Raw genomic sequence first — 21,294 nt, forward strand, 5'->3', positions numbered from 1 at the left:
TTTCCGGTTCAAGGTATTGCCCAATGGCTGTCTGTTTTTTCACCCCTCGACGTGACAGCGGCGCTCTACCGTTGTGTGTGTGCTCTCTGACCCCAGTGGCAGCGAGTACTCACTGCACTCTACTTGTCTCGCGCGGGCTCCGCTTCATCCCACACCGAGGCTGTTCTGTCTTCTGTCCCCCTCCTTTCTCGTCTGTCGCATTTCGGTGAGAGTTCTAGTGGAGAGAGAGACCCTGGGGGTCGAAGGTTCTGCCCTGGACGCCGCGAACTCAACCCCTCACGGCTTCTGAAATACCCGATGACCGTCATCTTTGACACTTCAGCGGACAATCTCGGAGCGATTTGGGGCCAAAAGAAAAGGTACACTCTTGAAGAAAATCGCTGGGGGAGAAATAGCGAGGCACAAAGCGTTAATGGGTTAGAGGTGGCTGCTTGTCATTTTCGAAGCAAAAGAGATCAGATATTTTCTTCTGATACAATGTAACATATGTAACTCAGCGCGGTGGATACATGGTAACATTTTCCCGCCGTCAAGTTTCTTTCATGTTTCTGCTTAGCGCCTTGTCTAAATAAAGGAATTATGTGGAAAGCGGAAATATTTTATCGCGTGGCTTTTATGAGGTAAAGATTGCTCCTGCTCTGCATATGGCATGTGGTTATAAATGGGTTACGTGTGTAATTTGAATGAACGCTTTTTTTCTCTGACATTTTACTATCAACAGCGGCTGCTTCATTGTAAGCGGAGCAGATGTTGTATAACCTGTAATGAGGTTTGTTGACAGATAATTATGGAGTCAGAGGCTGCCAGTTCACCGAGTTACACGAGCTATTGGTCATAAGTGGTATTTATGTAGCTGTTCTGAAGTTGTCTAGGGAGGGTAACCAAAGTTCAAGTTTATGGCAAAAGGTTGACCCTCCAGAGACTGTGTGAGGTGGTGCAATTGAGCAAAGTATAAGAATAAATATAAGATCGGAACAACACTTTTTCCCCTTTTCCTTTAGCTCCTTTTAAATGTATTAAATGTTCTTAAAATAAGTGAGTAGACACTATTAATGTATAAACAAGATGCTTTTATGTGTAAATATATTATTCCTGTTTAAATATAAATGTATGTATACATAGAATATGCAAACATTCATAGATTAAACAATTTTTTCTTATACTATTGAAACTGTCTTGTAACTTCTTATTTAACTATAATTGGAGTTGTTATTAAAGGAATAAATCACCTAAAAATGAAAATTCTCTCATCATTACTCAACCCTGTGCCATCGCAAATATGTATGACTTTCTTTCTTTTGCAGAACTCAAATGAAGATTTTTAGAAGAATATCTTTGCTCTGTAGCTCCGTACAATGCAAGTGAATGGTGACCAAAACCTTGAAGCTCCAAAAGGCACATAAAGGCAGCATAAAAGTAATCAGTACGAATCCATTGGTTTAATCCATGTCTTCTGAAGCGATCCAATCAGTCGGTGAAAACAGACCAAAATAGGACTAATTCTTCACTCAAAATCTTGACATATGCAGTCTCCTTGGCAATCATGATTACAATCTCAATTACACTTCCTAACGCCATCTAGACTCTGTGCATTCTTGTAGCACTAGGAAGTGTAATTGAGTTTGAAATCATGATTGTTCCTAGAGACTGCAATAGCAAAATGTACAGTGAAAATTTGTTTTTTTTGGTCTGTTCTCTCTCAAAACCGATTGAGTCGCTTCAGAAGACATGGTTAAAACCACTGGAATCGTATGAATTACTTTTATGCTGCCTTTATGTGCTTTTTGGTGCTTCAAAGTTTTGATCATCCACTTGCATTTTTTGGACCTACAGAGCTGAGATTTTCTTCTAAAAACTTTAGTTTGTGTTCTACAGAAGAAAGAAAGTCATACACATCTGGGATGTCATGAGGATGAGTAAATTAGTAGAGAATACAATTTTTTGGGTGAACTATCCCTTTAAAGTTTTTACCTTGCGTCTTGGGTCTATGTAGGTGGTGACTCACAACAAAGCCTTTTGATTTGACTTGAGAGATCCTTGCTTATTGGATAGGCACTGTTCTGCTGTGACCCGCTCATGTCCCAACCAGAGGTGCCATGGCCCGCAGAATATCCTCTCAGGGAAAGGTCACAATCTCTGTGGATGAGTACAGCTCCAACCCAACCCAAGCATTCACCCATTACAACATCAACCAAAGCCGCTTCCAGCCCCCTCACGTCAACATGTGAGTGTCCGTGTAGAGTGCTGCTGTAACTGAAATATTGATTTAATTGATTGATATAGGAACGAGCAGAATGCTGTCAGAGAGGACATCTGGCTGCTTTTGTCTCAGTCTCGCCCACCTGGTGATCAGAGAGATTCCTGCGGTTTCACTTCTGTTGTAATGAATTAAATTGACCTTTTAACTTAATATTGTTGCAGTGCTTGCAAATTAAGCATCTTAATGATATTTTTCAGGCATAACAAGGTTTAATAATGTTCAGATGTCTGAGAAAATAGGATAATGTTTTCAGGCACTGTGTAATTCTAGTCCAGTTTCAAACTGGCTATTAATTCCTCATTAAATCTTTTTTTTATTATCATTAAATGTACAGTTCACCCAAAAATCATCATTTACTCACTGTTATGTTGTTCCAACCCAGTAAGACTTACTTTAATTTTTCTGTGGAAAATAAAATGACATGGAAAAAAAACAACAACAAATTAAAGCATGTAAACCTTAGTCACCATTTGTTTTCATTGAATAAAAAATGGTGCAGTAAATGTGAATGGTGACTGAGGCTAATATTCTGCCTGAAATGTCCTTTTGTAGGAAGAAAGTCATACAGGTTTGGAACAAATGAGGACAATATGATTTTATGAATTAAATGATTTTATTTTTTAGGGAACTATTCTTTTACCATGCCTTTTAGTTAACAGCAAATAATCAATTTCTTAACTTGTGGTTTTGTGAATGAAAATTTCCCAAGACATGAAAAAATCACTCTTATAAGTATTAATCTGGGATGAACAACCAATTGGACTGCTAGATTAGCAGATGCCTTGATTGGACTACAGTTATTTGAAGCACAAAATGGTATTTAGTTGGGAAGTTTGGAGTTTAAACATTATCTCTTAGCTTGAATGCAGACTATAAACCAGAGACACATTTGAACATTGTAGATCATGAATACAGTACATAAAACCAGTACCTTTAAACATTAAAGCATTTGTGCCCTCGTTGTTATCTTAATAGAGATTTTAGGGCAAATACAGTGTATGGCTTGCCTCATTTAACCAGAGGGAGGTTAAAGGTTAGTTGTGTTGATTAGCCATTTAACAATAGCTCTTTGACCCCAGGGTCAGAGCTCACCTCTATAGAAACCTGACTATTGACTGATGCTGATGATGCCATAATGAGCGTGGATATTGAAGAACAGGCAGGGCTCTTTTGCAGCCTTCATGGTGGGGCACAATTAAGGTACATCAGCCTAGGGAAAGGGGACGCTTTAGGATGATCAGTACGTCAGCTATTTCCCATTTACTCTGTTGTCTAACTGATGCAAACAAAGCACCCTTGGCAACAAATGCGCAGTACAGCTTCATTTATTTGTATGGCAATAATGCCAAGGGGACATTTATCAGAATTATATGAATTCACATATAGAAAGCTTAAATAAATGGTATAGACAAAGAACGCAAATGCCATTGATCCTGTTATGTAAGCTCACATAGTTGTTTATTTACTACTTTTTGTTCCTCTTTCCCAATCACTTTCAAGTCACACTTAATCCTGTTATTAGCTTTTTATTGCTAGGTGTATTTGGTTTGATAGAAAATTGAGTGAAAGTGTCTATAAAACATGAAACATAAAGTGGTGCAGAGAGCAATTTGCTGTTTTCCTGAGAAATAGGTCATCGTGCTAAGATGTTATAAAAGCAGGTCTGCTTTTGGCACAGCCTCTAAATTCAGTTCCTGCATTTGCAGTTTAGAGATTCCACCAGCAGGTGGTAATAAAGTTTTTGTCCAAAATATTGTGGAACATCATAGTATGTCATATTTCCACCTGTTAACATAGAGTAATTTTTAAGTCACTGCAAAAGGTGCCATTTGGAGAGGATAAAATGTTTGGATTTGTTATATGGTTTTAGCATATAAAAGGAGCATGTCCATATTTTCTATTATTCTAATTCATTGCATACAGTCCATTTACATTCCCAACTTATTATGAATGTGCTGTTTTAGTTTATATCATTGGTGATTGAGGGAATGGACTATATAGGATGCAGACGGTGTAATAACCAGAGAAGAACCTCAGAATAAAATTGCTCTGTATGAAAAATATTATGTATAGAAAGGAAGGACGGACGTCTTGCTCTTCGGTTGAAGATGCAGAAGTCTTTATTGCAGTGTAGCAGTGACAGAGTACATGAAGAACCTCTTTAAATTCTTACAGTGCGTTATTTCGCCAAACCCTCTCGCGTCTAGACTTACCGCAAGCTTGCACAAAAATACCAAAACTTCATGGTCATGCCCACTAACTTTGCGATTATGACTTAAGGCATAGCGCTGCTCTTAGCACTGGTAATGTTTAAATGGGGCCCATGATCTTCATGGACTGGGGAGGAAGTTTTTTGGCAGTTCTGAAAGAGATTTTTATAGCATATTTAAGTCTCATGTCAAAAGAGTCTTGATATTACCCCTTAATGCAATTACAAATTTCACAGCTATCTTCTATCTCTCACTAATAAAAATTATAAAGTCTTACAATTAAGGCACATGTATTCCCTCAGAAATTAACTCTTATTAATTAACACTTGATCTTTATTTCCACAGGGTAGAGCCACTTCCCTATGATGCGCCAAAGCCTGTCGGTCATACGCGTTTCGTCTGCGTTTCAGACACGCACTCGAGGACGGATGGAATCCAAATGCCTTTCGGCGATGTGTTGCTTCACACGGGCGACTTCACTGAGCTCGGCCTCCCGTCTGAAGTGAAGAAGTTTAATGAGTGGTTAGGTAAGTCTTCAAAACCAGTCCTTTCACCAGTGTTGACAGCCCCTTCCCATTCTGTTGCAACACAAACTCTCAAACAAGAGGTTAATATTAATGTTTATTTTACATGTCACTTCTACATGTTAGAATCTCTATACATTGGTTTGTTTGTGAACTTTAAAGGAACAATTCACCCAAAAATTTTATGAAAATGAAATTCCTGTCATTATTTACTAGGGATGCACTGATCCGAGAGCTGGATTGGTATCGGTTCCGATACTGATGTTTTTAGACGGATTGGGTATCGGTCCGACCATCCTGTTCCAAATCCAATACTGTGTGTTAGTCATGTTTGTTACTGTCAAGCTTCAACAATTACATAATAGAACCATACAAGCACCATTAAAGTAGTCCATATGACTCATTTTATTTATGCATTTTATTCAAAGTCTCTTGAAGACATGAGAGCTTTGTGAATGGCAAAAGGCTGTGTTTGAAGAGTAAATGTATAGTATACATTTGTGAATGGTGTGGCTCTGTTGTCACAAACACACACATAAGCATGCTCAGGCTGGTGATGTGGTCGCTGCTATTTTCAGAATTCGCAGTGGTGCGCAATATGTGAGTGCTACACACAAACAAAATCTCAGGTGTAAATGCTCAATAGTTCGGTTTGCTTATAACATACATGAATTGTAAGTTCCTCTGGATAGGATGCATAGCAAGATTTTTACAATCTTTTATATAACCGTACAGCCTGTATACTTTGATCGAAGATGTCATGGAATTATCTAAAGGAGGGCTCTTCAAACATTTTCAGTACAAGGACCCCTTGGTGGATAGAAAGATGGGGCGAAATTTGGAGTTGGCCTTTAAAAGCTGTCATTATCATTATCTGTGTCTTCTTACAGGTAGTCTTCCATATGAGCACAAAGTTGTCATCTCTGGAAACCATGAACTTACCTTCGATAAAAACTTTATGGCAGAACTCATAAAGCAGGATTACTACCGTTTCCCCTCAGTGTCCAAGCTGAGGCCTGAGGATTTTGATGACGTTCAGTCCCTCCTTACAAACTGTGTGTATTTACAGGACTCTGAGGTCACCATTAAAGGGTTCAGGATATATGGGTCCCCTTGGTAAGTTCCACTATAATTTCTTCAGTTGTCTTACTCATTGTGTCTTGATATTGTCAGTTTGTTACTTCTTTTGTGCTACACCTTACTGAAGGACGTCATGCAGGGGGGCAAACTAGTATTTAATGTTTAGTTTGCCTTTGGCCATCACTTTGCTTGTAGACTGTAAAAGAAGAGTTTCCATGTTTATAATTGTGACTATAATATTGTTTATCTGTAAGATAAAAAATAATTATTGGCTAGAGTGTTGGCCAAAATTTTATGTAAAATCATGTGAAATCCTGAAAAATGTACTATAGAGTGTGAACAAAGAAGGAAAATAAAAAGAGACCATCATATTGTATATCTGTTTGAAAAATAATTTGATCAGTATTGGAAAAAGTCTATATTGGTGCATCCTTAATTACATTTAATGACGTTTTTATTATCTTTCATTTTCTGGTCACCAAGATGGAATATTTGATCCATTCTTATTAAACGGATGTTGTGGACAAATTGTGATGTGATCATGTTTCATACAGACCAAAAAGTCCAAATCCAAAACTATACACGGTATCTGCAATATTTGGTCTTTAGCCTGCCAAAATTAGAATGCAAATTTTGGTAAGAATTGGGAAAGCCAGATGTCGGTGGTGGTTGGTCTTGGGGGGGGGGGGTGGGGGGGTGGGGGGGGGGGCGGGATGTTCTTTGGCCATGGTTTTCTCAGCCTCTACTGAAGGATGTGTTTTGTGTTCTAACACATCCTGGTGCTTTGTTATGAGCCAGGATCAAAATGTATGGCCGACCCTGGTGCACCCCTCCAAGGGCATGCTCGCAGTTGGTCGCTCTGACCTGCATGACCCTGGGCCTCAAGTATCGAGGAGGTAATTTACATGGCTTCATTCTTCTTTCCTACAAAGAGCTCTCTCAAGCTTGACTCAGACCTCCCCTCTGGTCCAAGGTAAAAGACAGGCTCCTCTGTTTTATGTCTGTTTATTTACTGGTGTTCCATGCCACAGCGGTTCTCCCATCAGTATGTTGACCTTGACTGTGACAGAGCTGTGGCTGATAATGTTGATTTTTCTCTGTGCCAGGCCAGACAAATCTCAGATATGCATGCATTTGCCTGAACAGATCATCCAGTAGAAGCGAGACTATCTCATATGACTTGGCGACAGCTATCCTGATAACGATTTGTTCAGTAATCCTTCTTCCGTTACGCCAGATATCCGTTTAAGATATGTGTGGCATATATTCCAGCTTGCAGCTGTGATTAGATTGATTACCAGTAAACTGGTTGTGCTAGGCAAAGGCTCTCTAATCCTCTTAGTAAAGTCAGACACAAGTCATGTGACCGGAGTTCATCTTGGGTGAGCATTTGCAAGGCCAAACTACAATAGATAGTGGGGTTGTGCATTGGTTGCTGCCATAAAAACAATATCACAGTTTCATCCACTATGTTAAATGTGCTATATGTAAGATTGACAACAAACATTTGAAATGGGTACTGCAGTACAAATTCAAAATATTGGAGAGTGGTCTGCCCCACCCCAGACTCGAAGCTCATGCGGGTTGCCAGAATGTTGACACTCAAATTAGCCAACTCGGCATCCGTTTTAAAGGATTTATGGGCTTTAAGCAGTCTCCATCTACCAAAGGCATCTCCAGTATTTATCCTTGTTTTACTACGCCTCTGGTCATGGTGGTTTTGAGACAGATGATGAGGCTTTTTTGGTCGGGTGGAATCTGTTATCTCTGATCCAGTTCATTTACTGCCTTCTATGGCTGGAGCACGCAGTGTTGCTTGCCTGCAAACCTCTTCAAATATGGCAACCCGGTGGTGTCGAAATACTGTTGGTGAGTGGGCAGTGGGCGGGATCACACAGGCCAAAACATAAACAGAAATTCCGGCCCAGAATGGAAACCTCTGGCTATAGCATTGTTATCGAGAAGCCAGTATTTCAACTTGGCATGTTTCCTAATTCTTTAATGACATATTATGGTCATTTTATGATTTAGTACAGTAAAAATATTACATATAGCACAGTGTCATTGTTAAAAGCTTCTGAATGAGAGGTTGATGTTGACATAACAGATTTCTCCATTTACTTCTTGAGGCATTGTGGATTTTCAGGGCATTCAGCAAAACTTGATCGCTGAAATAATGCGTATTTAAGGCATACAGTATACACCATTTTCTGTTCATAAAACATTAAATCAATGGTTGTAAAACAATTATTCTATAAATTGATGCATTTAGTCAAGTTGAATTGCATTCTAACAGTGGTTTGCGATGGACTTGCACAAAATTTTGTTCTGCTAGTGTTTCATGGGTTTGGGCAATTGAGTGTGAATTTTTGTTTTGAAACAAAACGATGCATTATGTTTTCTTTTGCTACACAATACAATATATAAGCTGTGGGATTATGTCAGTATAACTTATTTTATTTCCATAATTCCATTTCAGGAGACTGAATATATCAGTTGCATGATCTGGGAGAGACTTTCTTTCAAATGTATGCAAAGTGAACATTATGACTGAAATATACCCATATGAATCAATATTGAATCATATTGAAATCGAATTTAAGAAATCTGTATCGATAATTAGCCCTAGTTTGCAGTGTGGTTTTTCATTCATCATTGACCTTGAAACCAACTGTCTTTTGTCATGCGGGAAGCACAGAAGCAGCAACTCCCATACAGTGCGCAAATCTAATTACCTCCTGCATCCGGTCTTCTCAGCTATCAACAGAAGCCTCAATGGCAGCAACATTCCTCTTCAGCTCCTGCTGACAAGCTACCTGCTCACGTCACTGATTGTAAGCTGACCCCTGGCCTTTAGATGCCGTCATTTGTCAGTGGTAATTAACAGCTGACATCTCCTCTGCTGCGCTAGCTGATGGCTGCCGGCGGTTGTGGTTCCAGGCAGGATGGATTGGAAAATGGGGGTGGAAAACATTGTGAGGGCACAGACACAGTGAAAGAGTGAATGTGGACCTAATGGAAAAGGGTTCAGACACTTGTTAGTGTGCAGGTTGTACAGATTCAGTGGCTAAGATGTTGCCCTTTGGAAGTTTCTCTTTGTAGGTTACAGGAATTTAGTGCTCCTTAAACCCTTATTTCATCTCTCGTAAGGATTGAATGGTGCTATTTCTGTTTCTTACATGGCGATGTTTAGATGAACATACAGTATTTGTCTAGCTTGGTGGTCTGAGGTTACTTTGGGTTATTCACTTCACTTCATGTGTTTTTACCAAGTGTAAATGCCCTCAAAGACGGATTTGAGATGGAAGTAAATTCACATCTGTTGGTGGTTTGCGATGCATTCCAGATCAAGTGTAAATTAATCTGCCTGTGTAAGCCACATATGTAAACTTTACTCCACTCAAATAGCAATACGTCAGCATGAAGAAAATGTGTAACATAACAGCTGTTACAAAGTGTTTGCATAGGGCTCACATCATGCAATAAATAAGACAATGTTCGCAGCTGATACGCATAGACATATCTTCGCTATGACAAGCCCAGAGGGGAAAAATACAGTGCACTGGGCAAAGTCTTTGGAATCAAATAATAAGTGAGATCTTTTAAATTTGCTGCCTGGTGTTAGTATAATCAAGGAAGTGAACTCTGTTTTATTTGCATGTAGTGCAGGAATTAAAGATCGGATTTATATCCGTTTGGCAGAGACACATTGATGTGGCTAAGTGAAAATGGAATGTGCTCATTCAATTGTATAGCAGTCCGATCAGTAAAAATGCATGAAGCACTGCATTTAGAAACAAACAGTTGAATAATAAGTTTAATTGCTGAATGTCCAATATAATGGCCCATTATAATTAAACAAGTAAAATATATTGTTTGTAGAGGAACAACATTTTAATGTATCTGAGTTATCAAGGCTTTAGTGAACATGAGAGTCCTGTTTTGGTACAAATTTCAAAAGAAATAATGAACTAAAATAGAAATAATGTACTCAAATTTTTTCAATTATTTTATGTTTTGGTGTTTTTCAGTTGCATCTGTCCTGGTGTGAACAAGCCTTAGTGAGATTTAGTGGGAAGTATCAGAATTATACTTTTTATAATTTACTCAACTAATTCCAAGGAAGATTATCAGTAAATAACACATTCTCTTTTCAAATAGTTCCTCGTAAAATGCTATCGTATTATTGAGATGAGAATAGTGCACAAGTCATATGGACTACATTTATGATGCTTTTGTTCTAATTGGAGATTGTCAGCCCATTTTGGATAATTTATATCCAAAAACATAAAACATTTGATCAATATTAAATTAAATATTTAATGAAGTTGCTGCTTGATGCAGCTAAAGTCACTCTGTGGGACATGGACTGCTTCAAGGAAAAACACTTTGCAGGAATTCCTCAGGACCTCACATTTTACACACCTCTCTCTCTTGCTGTCCTGCTGTCAGGGGTGGATAAATATTTCATTAATACTTTTTGCATGTGTGGTGTATGAAGGACTGGCAGGCCTGTGGATCAGAATGGTGGATTCATAAGTAAGCACATACAGTGTGTGTGTGTGTGTGTGTGTGTGTGTGTGTGTTGGGTCCAGGTCACAGAGAGTTCATCAAAACAAAGTGCTGACGCAGCCAAAACAAGCACACACTCGCAGACACAAATATACATTCATGTCTCAATGCAGAACAGTGTCTGACAGATTATTTGTTTTTCTTTTCTCTTTTTCAAAGAAACTTTTTAATAGAAATTTTATATGGATTTTTGTTTTACTTAAAAACAAAACAAAAAAATTCTAGGTTTGTATACTGTACTTTTACATCTCTCAGTTGTAGTAATGGATCATTTACAGTATATTAGCCTGGCCAGTTAGTAGGCTGATATTTGTCTCCTTTGAAATTATCATCATTTGGCAGATATTTTGGTCCGCCTGGGTTAGTTCCATTGTTAGTTCTAAATCTGTCTACAGCTTTATCGATGGAAAAATGCACATTTGTTGTTTGGTGAATTTTACCAAATTGTGGCAGAACAGAGTAAATATATAAAATATATATTTTTTAGAAAAAGCAATTCTATGTAAATTCTATTTTCTATAATTAAATTGATTGTATTATAAATATTATTATATTTTAAATAATTTGACATATCTGCATTATATCAGCTATTGGCCACCCTACTCTCTAGAAATCGGTATCGGCCATTGAAAAAACCCATAATGGTCAACCATATGGCAATGTAACCCCACATTCTCTTGACTTTTTGTTATTTTCTACACTTTTATTAGGGCTGTAAATTGATTAAACATTTTTTATCAAATTAATTACATAGTGATTAATTAATCGCATTTAACCACAAATTCAAATATTTGCTGAGAAAGCCCCTCATATACCAATAATTCAATATATAATGATTAAATATTTATATATAGTTATATTTAAATATTATTATTTATATATATATATATATATATATATATATATATATATATATATATATATATATATATATATATATATAAAATATTCAGATAATTAAAATGCATTACATTCTTTTGGCAGAAGAGTTAATCATTGAGAAGACAATAAAAAAGTGGCTTTAGAATACAATGTATTATTTATTACCATATTATTGAACATAAGCCAATCATTGGCATACAGTTCACAGCAATCCATTTGTTCAAGATTTATTATGAGGGCTTGTTTAAGGACCCGTCAATATACGCCTGCGTCAGACAGATGCTTGTGTAGCGTCTCGGGTGCGTTGCGCCATAAACATAAAATTATTAGGTCACTGTGTCAAGTTAAATATAGTTTAATACTTAGAACACATCTTTAGACCCCTTAGTTTGGATTTGCGCTCCATCAAGTGTTTGCACGAAGAACATAACGCATGTTTGTGTTGTGTTGCCTGCTGTAGGGTTGTTTTGGTCACTGTATAAACTGCGTGTTGCCATACAGTTGAAGTGTCACTTACTGCCCTCTGGAGTAAACAGGTGGTACTACAAGCTTGCATTTCTCAGAAATCTTCCTTATTACTGTCTGGGGACATTGCGATTAATTGCGTTAATTTATTTTAACACGTTATTTTCAATAAAATTAATTGTACTGAATTAACGCGTTAAATCGACAGCCCTACTTTTTATGTTGTTTTAGTGATATATCAGATATTTTGCCATTTTGAGATTATCAACATTTCCCAAAACCATGCTCAGTTGGCCGATTAACAGAAGTTAAGAAGTATTATGTAAAATATTCATTGAAATATATGTGCATCTCATTTGTCATCATTCAATTGAAAATATCACAGTTATTGTATATCAGTTGTAAGGCACCCTGCACTCTAGATATCGGTAGTGGTAGTATCGTTATCAGCATCTTCTCACTCATAATTGTCACTTTTGAGATCGAGGAAGAAATTGTCTGTAATTAAAGCTGATATTTGTAATTCTTTTTGTATAAATACGTTCTTGGATTCCAGCTTAATATGCAGAGATGAACTTGTAGGTTGATTTCTCAAACACTGCCTCTGTGGCACTATAAAAATATTGCTCTTTGTTTGAATGTCCCAACCAGCCAGACAACTAGCTTGATGTGAGGATGGAAGCGCGTCTCAGGCGTTGGCACTTTATGTGCAAGTTAAATGCTGCAGGAAATGCTACAGACCTAGAAAGCAGCCACTTGCCTTTATTCCCATACTCCCCATCAATCACTTGCGGACAGGTCTGGCTACCCAACACACATACACGCACACTTGCACTGAGACCTCAGCAGCTATTTCATCTTTTGAAGCACTATTTCATCCAATATCAGCCCCAGACTCTCACCCTTCAGGCAGCCTGATCTATGAAGAAGCATTACTGGATAGACAAACATTGGATGATGTTGTGAATCTATGAGACCAGCTTCTGAGGATATTCATTTAGTATTAAACCATAAACAAGTTTAGTTAATGTAGGAGGTTAGTGGTAAAATTTGGGTTTGTTTTGAGAGGAGAGTTTGAACTTAGTCTTAAAGTCATTGTGTCAAAATTCTTCATATAACTGTGATTCAAGCAACCAGTATGTTCTGCTTGGCAATTATTGTGCCATTTCTAATTTCATGTGTGGATTACAAAATTGCCTAATGCTGGAAACGTTTTGCGATACGTCAGGCCTTAATCCATATTTGGAAAACATCTCCATATTATTTTAAGGACTCGTTTTCCCCAATTTTACCACTAAAAGTTATTTTCGTTTTCACCATAATTGGTTTTCAATGCTCTGCCCCAGGGCTCTTATGGACTCTATATTGTTTTTCTGTTAATCTAAAGAAGGACAAGTAACTGGGACCTAGTCCCTGTGCTTGTCATCTTCTATTTCAACATAATTCAGCACAATAAAACAGAAGATCCAGGCATCAGGTCTCAGGGAATATGCTGTGATAACTTCTTTCCCCTCTTGTCTTAATCTCCAGCCTCTGTGAGTGTTCGTTGTAAATTACCTCTGGACAACTGGACATGTGTAGTACCAGTAGTATATACTGGTAGTTTCCAGCACCTTAAGACTCTTTAATGCTATTAGCTAGTAGCTACCACTACTTCGTATTTGTAATCTTATCCATCCCAGTACTTATTTATTTATTTCAAGCTGTTTTATATTAATCCAATAAATGGGCTGCTTCAAAGAGGACATATTGGATAATATAGGATTATCCTTGCTGTCTCGAAATAAGACTAATACTCAAAGGTTTACAGCGCAAAGTAGGGATGTAACGATGTGAAGTTTTGATGGTACGATTATTGTCTGAAACAAAATCACGATTTCACAATTTTTATGATTTTATGCAAATGTACGTATTATGCAACAATAAAACCCTCCACAAACATATCACAACTTTCGTTTTATTGTAGCATTCAATAGGACATGCAGTAAACATATATATTCCTACATCTAAGTTGAAAACAAGTAGATAAAGTACTCGTATTTAAGTAGATGCAATTTTCTCAGTCTGCCCTCTGACACCAAAACATACTGTATCTTTTCAACAAAAAGTATGATTACCCTTTCAATAAATACAATTAAAATTAAATAAAATAAAAAAAAAGAAAACCAAACTATAACTTAAACCATATGTTTAAAATGAAACAGTGTCAGGCTAGGGGAACCTTCTTTCTTTATTCAGTAGCCTGATAATCATATAATATTTGGCGTGTTTGTAAAATTAATACCTTCATCTGGGCATGAATCTCTGGATGGTGATTCCTTAGGTGCTGGAACATAATAGATGTGTTCACCACTTTTGCTGACACTTTTCGTCTGCACGTTTTGCATACTGGATACCCGTCTTCAACAATTCCTGTCATTTTTTTAGATAGCCAAAATGCTCCCAAATAGCTGATTTAATTCCCTTCTTCGGCTGATACAACTCCGGGAGATTGCGTTGTTCAAGCCATGTTATCATTTTGAGAGTTTCATGTGGGCTGAAAGTTCATGTTCTGCACGCGCCCCGCCTTACCTAGACAATCACCTTGTGCACTCTGTTACCATAGTAACAGCCTCATAGACCAGCTAAGCAGAGGGCAGGGCACACTCGTGGTACAAGTAGTTAGACCCACACTGAAAGACTCCTTTTCAGTACATTTTCTTAAAATAGACAACATGGTTGTTTTTCCGGTTTTTAACCATAGCTTCCAAATTCTTACGGTTTAATAACTGTGACCATTTTAATTGTGGTTTGTGCGACATCCCTAGCACAAAGCTCCTGCCTCAGTCCTCTAAGACCATTTATGAAAACTAAGCTGCCAAAAAGTGTTTAATTATTGTATCCTAACTAGGTAGTATGGAAGGCAAGGTAAGTTTATTTAAATATAATTTATATAGCATATAGATTTTATTGAGTTAAAGCAATAGAATCTCTTCCATGTGAATCTGAGTTTTTGTATTAACCAGCTGGGACTGTGACAATAGAACATTTTGCAGATCAAATAGAACAAAATGTTGCACTAGGTAGCCCCGCCCTCTCTGCTATCTCATTGGTCCAAAATCCCACTCCTCAAAACTGTACGTTAAACATTAAATATCTTCAGATTGTTTGTTTTTGTGTCACGTTTTGCTGCAAGTTGCTTGTCTCTTTGGAAGGATCAGGCATTGTTAAAACTCAATGTTAGAGGTGGAAAATGGTTCTTAAAACAAAATTATAACTGCTTTTCAAGAAACCTTGACTAACATTTTACGTGATCTTCAGTAAAAACTAAATGTTTCAAAAGCTTATCAAGAATTAGCAATGGTCCGAAAATTGTGTTGTTGCTTTTGTACGTTTGGATTTTTCCATGAAAGTGGATTTCACATGAACACTTTTTATTTTTGTCAAAGTTTCTGTTATCTGATTTCAAAGTAACCATTTCTATTATAATTTCTGACCAAGATTTTCTGCCTTTTTTCTCTCACAGCTGAAAGACCAAAAGTGTGGTACATCCCTAGTTAGAATAGGGCTCTTTAACAGCACTTCTGCTCTTCTTTCATTTTAGGTAGCCCATTGTGTTTGTATCAGGCATTGTAGTGATGAAAATCCTGCACAATAGCACCATTTTGAAGTGCAGTTTAGCAGTTGCAGGTGTAACCCTGCATACAGTGCTCTCTGCAGCTCTTTTAACTCTCATTTGTCTGCACCGTCTCCATCTATCACCCTGCCATTGTTATCAGCATGAGGTCAGTTCCTGCCCTCTCTACCAAGGCCTGCATTTAGCCCTGGCCTTGTACAGCCTTGTCTAGCCAGGGCCAGACACTTGGCCCTTATCAGACAGGGTCTGAGAGTGGTAAATAAAGGTCTGGCCCAGGTTACCGTGGGCTGTCATCAGGCCTGTCCCAGAGGGGAAATAAAACTCTTATTAACATGCTTCTGCTCATTGGTGCTGACAGCTTGATCAATCTGCCTCCTCTGCAGATGACCTCTGCTCTGCTGCGAACCGCCGAGTGCCTGATGCAGACTGAAATGAATAGCTTGGGTTGTGCTGAGGTCTCAAATCTTATACTGCAATATTCTGAGACATTTTAAATTTTTTATATTTGTAAAAAAAAAAAAAAAGAGCAGTCTGGATAATGTCAAGCTTTGATATATGTGTGTGAGAACAGAATGCAGGCATGTGTATGATGATTTCGACATTTATGAAGTGTGTGATATGTGTTTTATGTTCTCGTAGGACCCCCTGGTTTAATGGATGGGGCTTTAACTTACCTCGTGGCCAGTCGCTCCTCGATAAGTGGAACCAGATCCCTGAAGATATAGACATTCTTATGACACATGGGCCTCCTTTGGGTAAGAATTGAAACATTTAGTATGTATACATGAGTTTGTATCGTGGATGAACTGTTGTATTTATGTACCGTAATTTCCGGACTATTGAGCGCACCCGAATATAAGCCGCACCCACTGATTCTTAAATCAAATATTATTTTGAACATAAATAAGCCGCACCTGTCTATAAGCCGCAGGTGCCTACCGGTACATTGAAACAAATGAACTTTACTCAGGCTTTAACGAAACACGGCTTGTAACAAAAATAAATAGGCTTTAACGAAACACGGTGTGGCAGCGGGGGCGTGGTCAAGCGCCCGTCCGGGAGAGAAAAGCGGTAAGGGCGCTTACACCTGAGCTAAATTATGTGTAACACCGGTGTCTAATTTCAGTAAGCATGGGGAGAGCGTCATAGAAAGGCAGTAGCCACAGAGCTGAGAGAGTGACACACGTCAGTCTAGTGTTGGCGCATAGAGGAATTGAGAAACTTTATAAAATTGATTGTAAACATTGCTGTGGCCATTAAAAGCCTTACCTGGAACGTCAAGTGCCCTGCTGAAAACTGTCACACTGGTGCCCGTGTGACAGTTTTCCCAAGAAGGACATGTGAAGCAGGGCACTTGAAATTAGACACCGGTGTTAGACATAATTTAGCGCATGTGTAAGCGCCTTACAGCTTTCTCTCCCGGACGGGCGCTTGACCATGCCCCGCTGCCACACACGGCTTGTAATAAAACATTTGCAGTAAATAGTAGCCTACCAAGAAAGTCATTGGTCACTATCTTCCTCGTCCTGTGCACTGAAACCACTGAAGTCATCTCCTTCAGTGTCGGAGTTGAATAGCCTCAGATTTAGTTGTATTTTTGCACGGAGTCAATTCATCACGCTGCTGTTTCCAACGTCTTATCATCGACTCATTAAGACCAAGCTCCCGTGCAACAGCCAGATCAATCGCCTTCAACTTGAAAGCAGCATCATATGCGTTTCTCCATGTCTTTGCCATGGTGAGGGTGACAAAATTACTACCGTAATCAGAATGATGGGAAGTTTGAGCCTTCGATTTAATCTAAACAGTAAACAAAAAAAGTTGTTTTGACCTTAACCCGTTCGGCAATTTCATTGGTCTAATGAAAGCTTCACGCGCAAAAAACTGAGCACGTCACAGAATGTTTTTTTTTTAATATATATATATATATATATATATATATAAAACATTTGAAAGCCGGAAAAATCCATATATTAGCCGCGTCATTGTATAAGCCGCGAGGTTCAAAGCGTGGGAAAAAAGTTGCGGCTTATAGTCCGGAAATTACGGTAGTCAAAAATGTGATTGTGGGCCACTAAGGATTTAATGATGGTCTTGGTCAAGGGTTCAGAGATTGGGTGCCCAAAGAGCTCCAGAGAGTAGGCTGTGTGGAGCTGCTCAACACAATTCAAAAGAGGGTCCGACCCAAAATTCACACATATGGGGGAATCCATGAAGGTGAGTGCATGTTCTGAACACTCTTTCATAGTGTGGTACAGGCCCACCACAGCTTGTTTGACCTTGCTTAAATCTGTGTCCGATAGATTAACATTGAGATTTATTAGTTATTCTACATAAATGGATTGAAAGATTTGATTAGATTGAAATATTTGACTGAAAGACAGATGGTGGGTTAGTAGAGGAACTGACAGATAGACAGTTAATTAGAAGACAAATATACAGAGAAATTCTGTTTGCTAGTTAGTGGACTGACAGACAGTGAACAGATAGACAGATAAGTAGGCAAACTGATAGGCAGATAAATAGTTTGTAGAGAAACAGACAGAAAGATAGACAGTGAGAGAGTGAGTGAGTGAGTGCACAGTAGACAAGCAAGACAGACAGTAAGTACACAAAAATATAAACAGACGATTAATAAAGAAACTGATAGACAGACACAGTTAGTAGACAGACACAGTCAGTTAGTAGACAGACAGACGGTTGGTTGATTGGTTAGTTATTTAGTACACAGTAGACAAACAGACAGATGGTTGGTTGATTGGTTAGTTATTTATTACACAGTAGACAAACAGACAGACAGTAAGTAGACAAACAGATAGACGGATAGTTAATAGAGAAACAGATAGATAGACAGACAGTTAGTTGAAAGAGACTGACGGTTGGTACACAGTAGACAGACAGACAGTAAGTAGACAGACACATTTAGTTGACAGACAGACAGACATATGGTTTGTTGGTTGGTTGGTTATTTAGGACACAGTAGACAGACAGACAGTAAGTAGACAAACAAATAGACAGACAAAAAGACAGTTGCTTAGTTAGTTAGTTAGATAGTTAGTTAGAAGACAAATAGACATAGACCAACAGACATATAGTTAGTTAGCTAGTAAGTTAGACAGTTAGTTAAACATACAGTTAGTAGACAGACAGTTAACTAGTAGACAAAATGGCAGATGGATAGACAGTGAGTTAGCTTGTAGACAAAATACAGGCAGACAGATAGTTAGTTAGCTAGCAGACAAACAGACAGACATATAGCTAGACAGGTGATAGAAAGACAGTTAGTTGCAAGACAGACAGACAGTTAGACAGACAGACATGCTTTCTTGGTTAATTCTGTGAGCTGGCAACTAGTAACCAAGAGTAATTCTAGCCTAAAAAAAGAACACAAGTCTTCTGTATTGAAGTCACCTTTTGATTTCCATAGCAAAATGTAAATATTACATACTACTATGTCTTTGTTTGAATAAGAACATAAACAAACCATCCCAGATGAACATGACATTTCTTTAACACTATTTTCTTTTTCTCTCACTCTCAGGGTATGGCATCATGACAGATGGCTACACAACATTTATCAACTCCTCCACATGTACAATCAGCTTTCAGCCCACCAATCCACCAATCATATTTGATCTCCCCAATCCAGGAAACTCCTGAGACTCCTTAAAGCTCTCCCCTCTTTCTTTTTTTTTGGTTCTTTTTACACTTTCTTTCTTACATTGAATTGTCTTTTTGTACTGCTTGTATTTAAAAATGCATGGAAATCTGCTATTTTTTAAAATTGTATTGAAGCCCATGTCATTACAATGACTATTCGTGGGCTAAAAACATGTGAATTCATATTTGTAGTTTGTATGCATCAGTTGCCTTGTGTTTTTATTTAGTTTCTGGTCAGGATCTTAAAAGTGCATTATAAAGGTACTCCTAATTGTGTCAGCAATACTTGACCATGTGTATGATTTAATATTAATTGTGCTTTGTAAATTTATTATAAATATATTATTTAAAGTCATGAAGTCAATACCTTGTGTGGTGTATTCAAGTTTGCATAAATAAGTGCATACATCACTTATGTTCAAGTGTCTTATGGGTCTGATATTTATTGCTGCTATCAGACTTTGCTCTTGTCAAGAAAATGTATCTGTATCTTGCGGGCCATTAAACATGTTACAAGGCAAGCATTTTGTTCTCTGCAAATAATACAGTACGTCAAAAGATATACGATATTGGTTTGTAAATGAGATGAATGGAATCTTGCATTATTGCTGTGCTACTTGTGTCCTATGATTGCCGTTTAGAAGAGTGTGCTAATTCTCAATCAAAAAAGATGTTTGGCCTGATTGTGTTGGAGTTTTTAGCTCAAGCTAAAAGAGGAAGAGAATTCTTAATGTGATTAGTTGTTTAGTCCTGTCCCTGACTACACAGGTGCAAATATTTTAACAGGTTCTAAATTCCTATTAAATCTGGCCTATTTAAAAAAAAATTAAAACACATGTTTGTATATCCTGGGTTTGCAATACCTTTATTATTATATTGGTAAACTGGAAGTTACATCATAACACCCCAAGCCTATGGTTTAAATTTTCTCCATATGATTGCCATTATTAGTTTTTATATTAATCTGTGTGTTGCATAAAAATTTGTTGCACTGTGGATCTGCAATCTCATAAGCAAAAAAAGAAAGAAAAAAAAATCTATTTCATGTCATTTCTGCTATTGTAAAATCTTTCTTTATATGTTTTGTGACTTTTTTTTATTTATCGTGACATTTACCTGAGTTTATATGCAAATAAAATGGCAAGATTTTTATTTAATGTCTGTATATTTAGTTTTTTTATTAGGCCAGTCAACTTTAGGACTTATTCATACACCGATCAGCCACAACATTAAAACCAGTGCCTATACTCGTGCCTCCAAAACAGTGCCAGCAGAGCAGTTATCTGGGTTACCGTAGACTTTTTCTTTTTGAACCAGTGTGGCCATTCTCTGTTGACCTCTCCCATCAACAAGGTATTTCTGTCCACAGAACTGCCGATCACTTTTTTTGTTTTTGGCACCATTCTGAGTCAATTCTAGAGAGTGTTGTGTGTGAAAATCCCAGGAGATCAGCAGTTACAGAAATACTCAAACCAGCCCATCTGGCACCAACAATCATCCGTGTGATTATCTAATCAACCAATCGTGTAGTAGCAGTGCATCAAATCAGGCAGATACGGGTCAGGAGCTTCAGTTAATGTTCCCATCAACCATTAGAATGGGGGAAAATGTGATCTCAGTTTGGACCATGTAATGGCATGATTGTTGGTTCCAGATGGGAACTAATACTAAACAGCAGAAAAGAAGAAAAATCTAGAATGGGACGTTTGCAACAGTGTAATGTAAGTGTTTCAAGGTCAGGCTTAATACCATACATGAGATCTGATGCAATGCTGGTTTTTTGTATACCCTTCCCCAAAGCAAAAACGCACATATCTTAAAAGTGTCCTGAAATTTTGAGGGATGTTTTATGTTTAAGACCTTCTATTATAGACTCATGACCTGCTCCCTTTTTCTCTCATTTCATGCTTAAAATTGGATGTTACCATGTGTTGTGGAACCAATGTAGTAGAATAGTAAGATGTTCCGATTAGTGGTGGGATATATCCAAGAAAGAGATAGAGGTATATTCAATTGTATAATGGA

The 21,294-nt window shown here is 37.8% G+C and overlaps 1 protein-coding gene across 2 annotated transcripts; it reads left to right on the forward strand.

Annotated features, from left to right (window-relative positions):
• The first annotated feature begins 112 nt into the window (after positions 1-112).
• On the forward strand, positions 113-20,408 carry LOC127640420 (metallophosphoesterase MPPED2-like). 2 transcript variants are annotated; one of them, XM_052122985.1, is made up of 7 exons: positions 113-359; positions 1,994-2,224; positions 4,816-4,997; positions 5,885-6,110; positions 16,249-16,364; positions 17,713-17,826; positions 19,151-20,408. In XM_052122985.1, the coding sequence occupies exons 2-7, from the start codon at positions 2,097-2,099 to the stop codon at positions 19,267-19,269; spliced, it is 885 nt and encodes a 294-aa protein (XP_051978945.1). In that variant the 5' UTR covers positions 113-359; positions 1,994-2,096; the 3' UTR covers positions 19,270-20,408. The 2 variants fall into 2 exon arrangements, with proteins under 2 accessions (XP_051978945.1, XP_051978946.1); XM_052122986.1 differs by having other exon boundaries at positions 2,053-2,224.
• The last annotated feature ends 886 nt before the right edge of the window (positions 20,409-21,294 follow it).

This window comes from Xyrauchen texanus, chromosome 49 (assembly GCF_025860055.1).
Source record: "Xyrauchen texanus isolate HMW12.3.18 chromosome 49, RBS_HiC_50CHRs, whole genome shotgun sequence".
In the NCBI taxonomy this organism is placed as follows: domain Eukaryota; kingdom Metazoa; phylum Chordata; class Actinopteri; order Cypriniformes; family Catostomidae; genus Xyrauchen; species Xyrauchen texanus.

Excerpts from the sequence above, each read along its gene's own strand:
- LOC127640420 (XM_052122985.1), top strand. The coding sequence starts at position 2,097 with ATGGCCCGCAGAATATCCTCTCAGGGAAAGGTCACAATCTCTGTGGAT. Across the intron at positions 4,998-5,884 it reads GAAGTTTAATGAGTGGTTAG|GTAGTCTTCCATATGAGCAC; the intron begins GTAAGTCTTCAA and ends GTCTTCTTACAG. Across the intron at positions 6,111-16,248 it reads AGGATATATGGGTCCCCTTG|GACCCCCTGGTTTAATGGAT; the intron begins GTAAGTTCCACT and ends ATGTTCTCGTAG.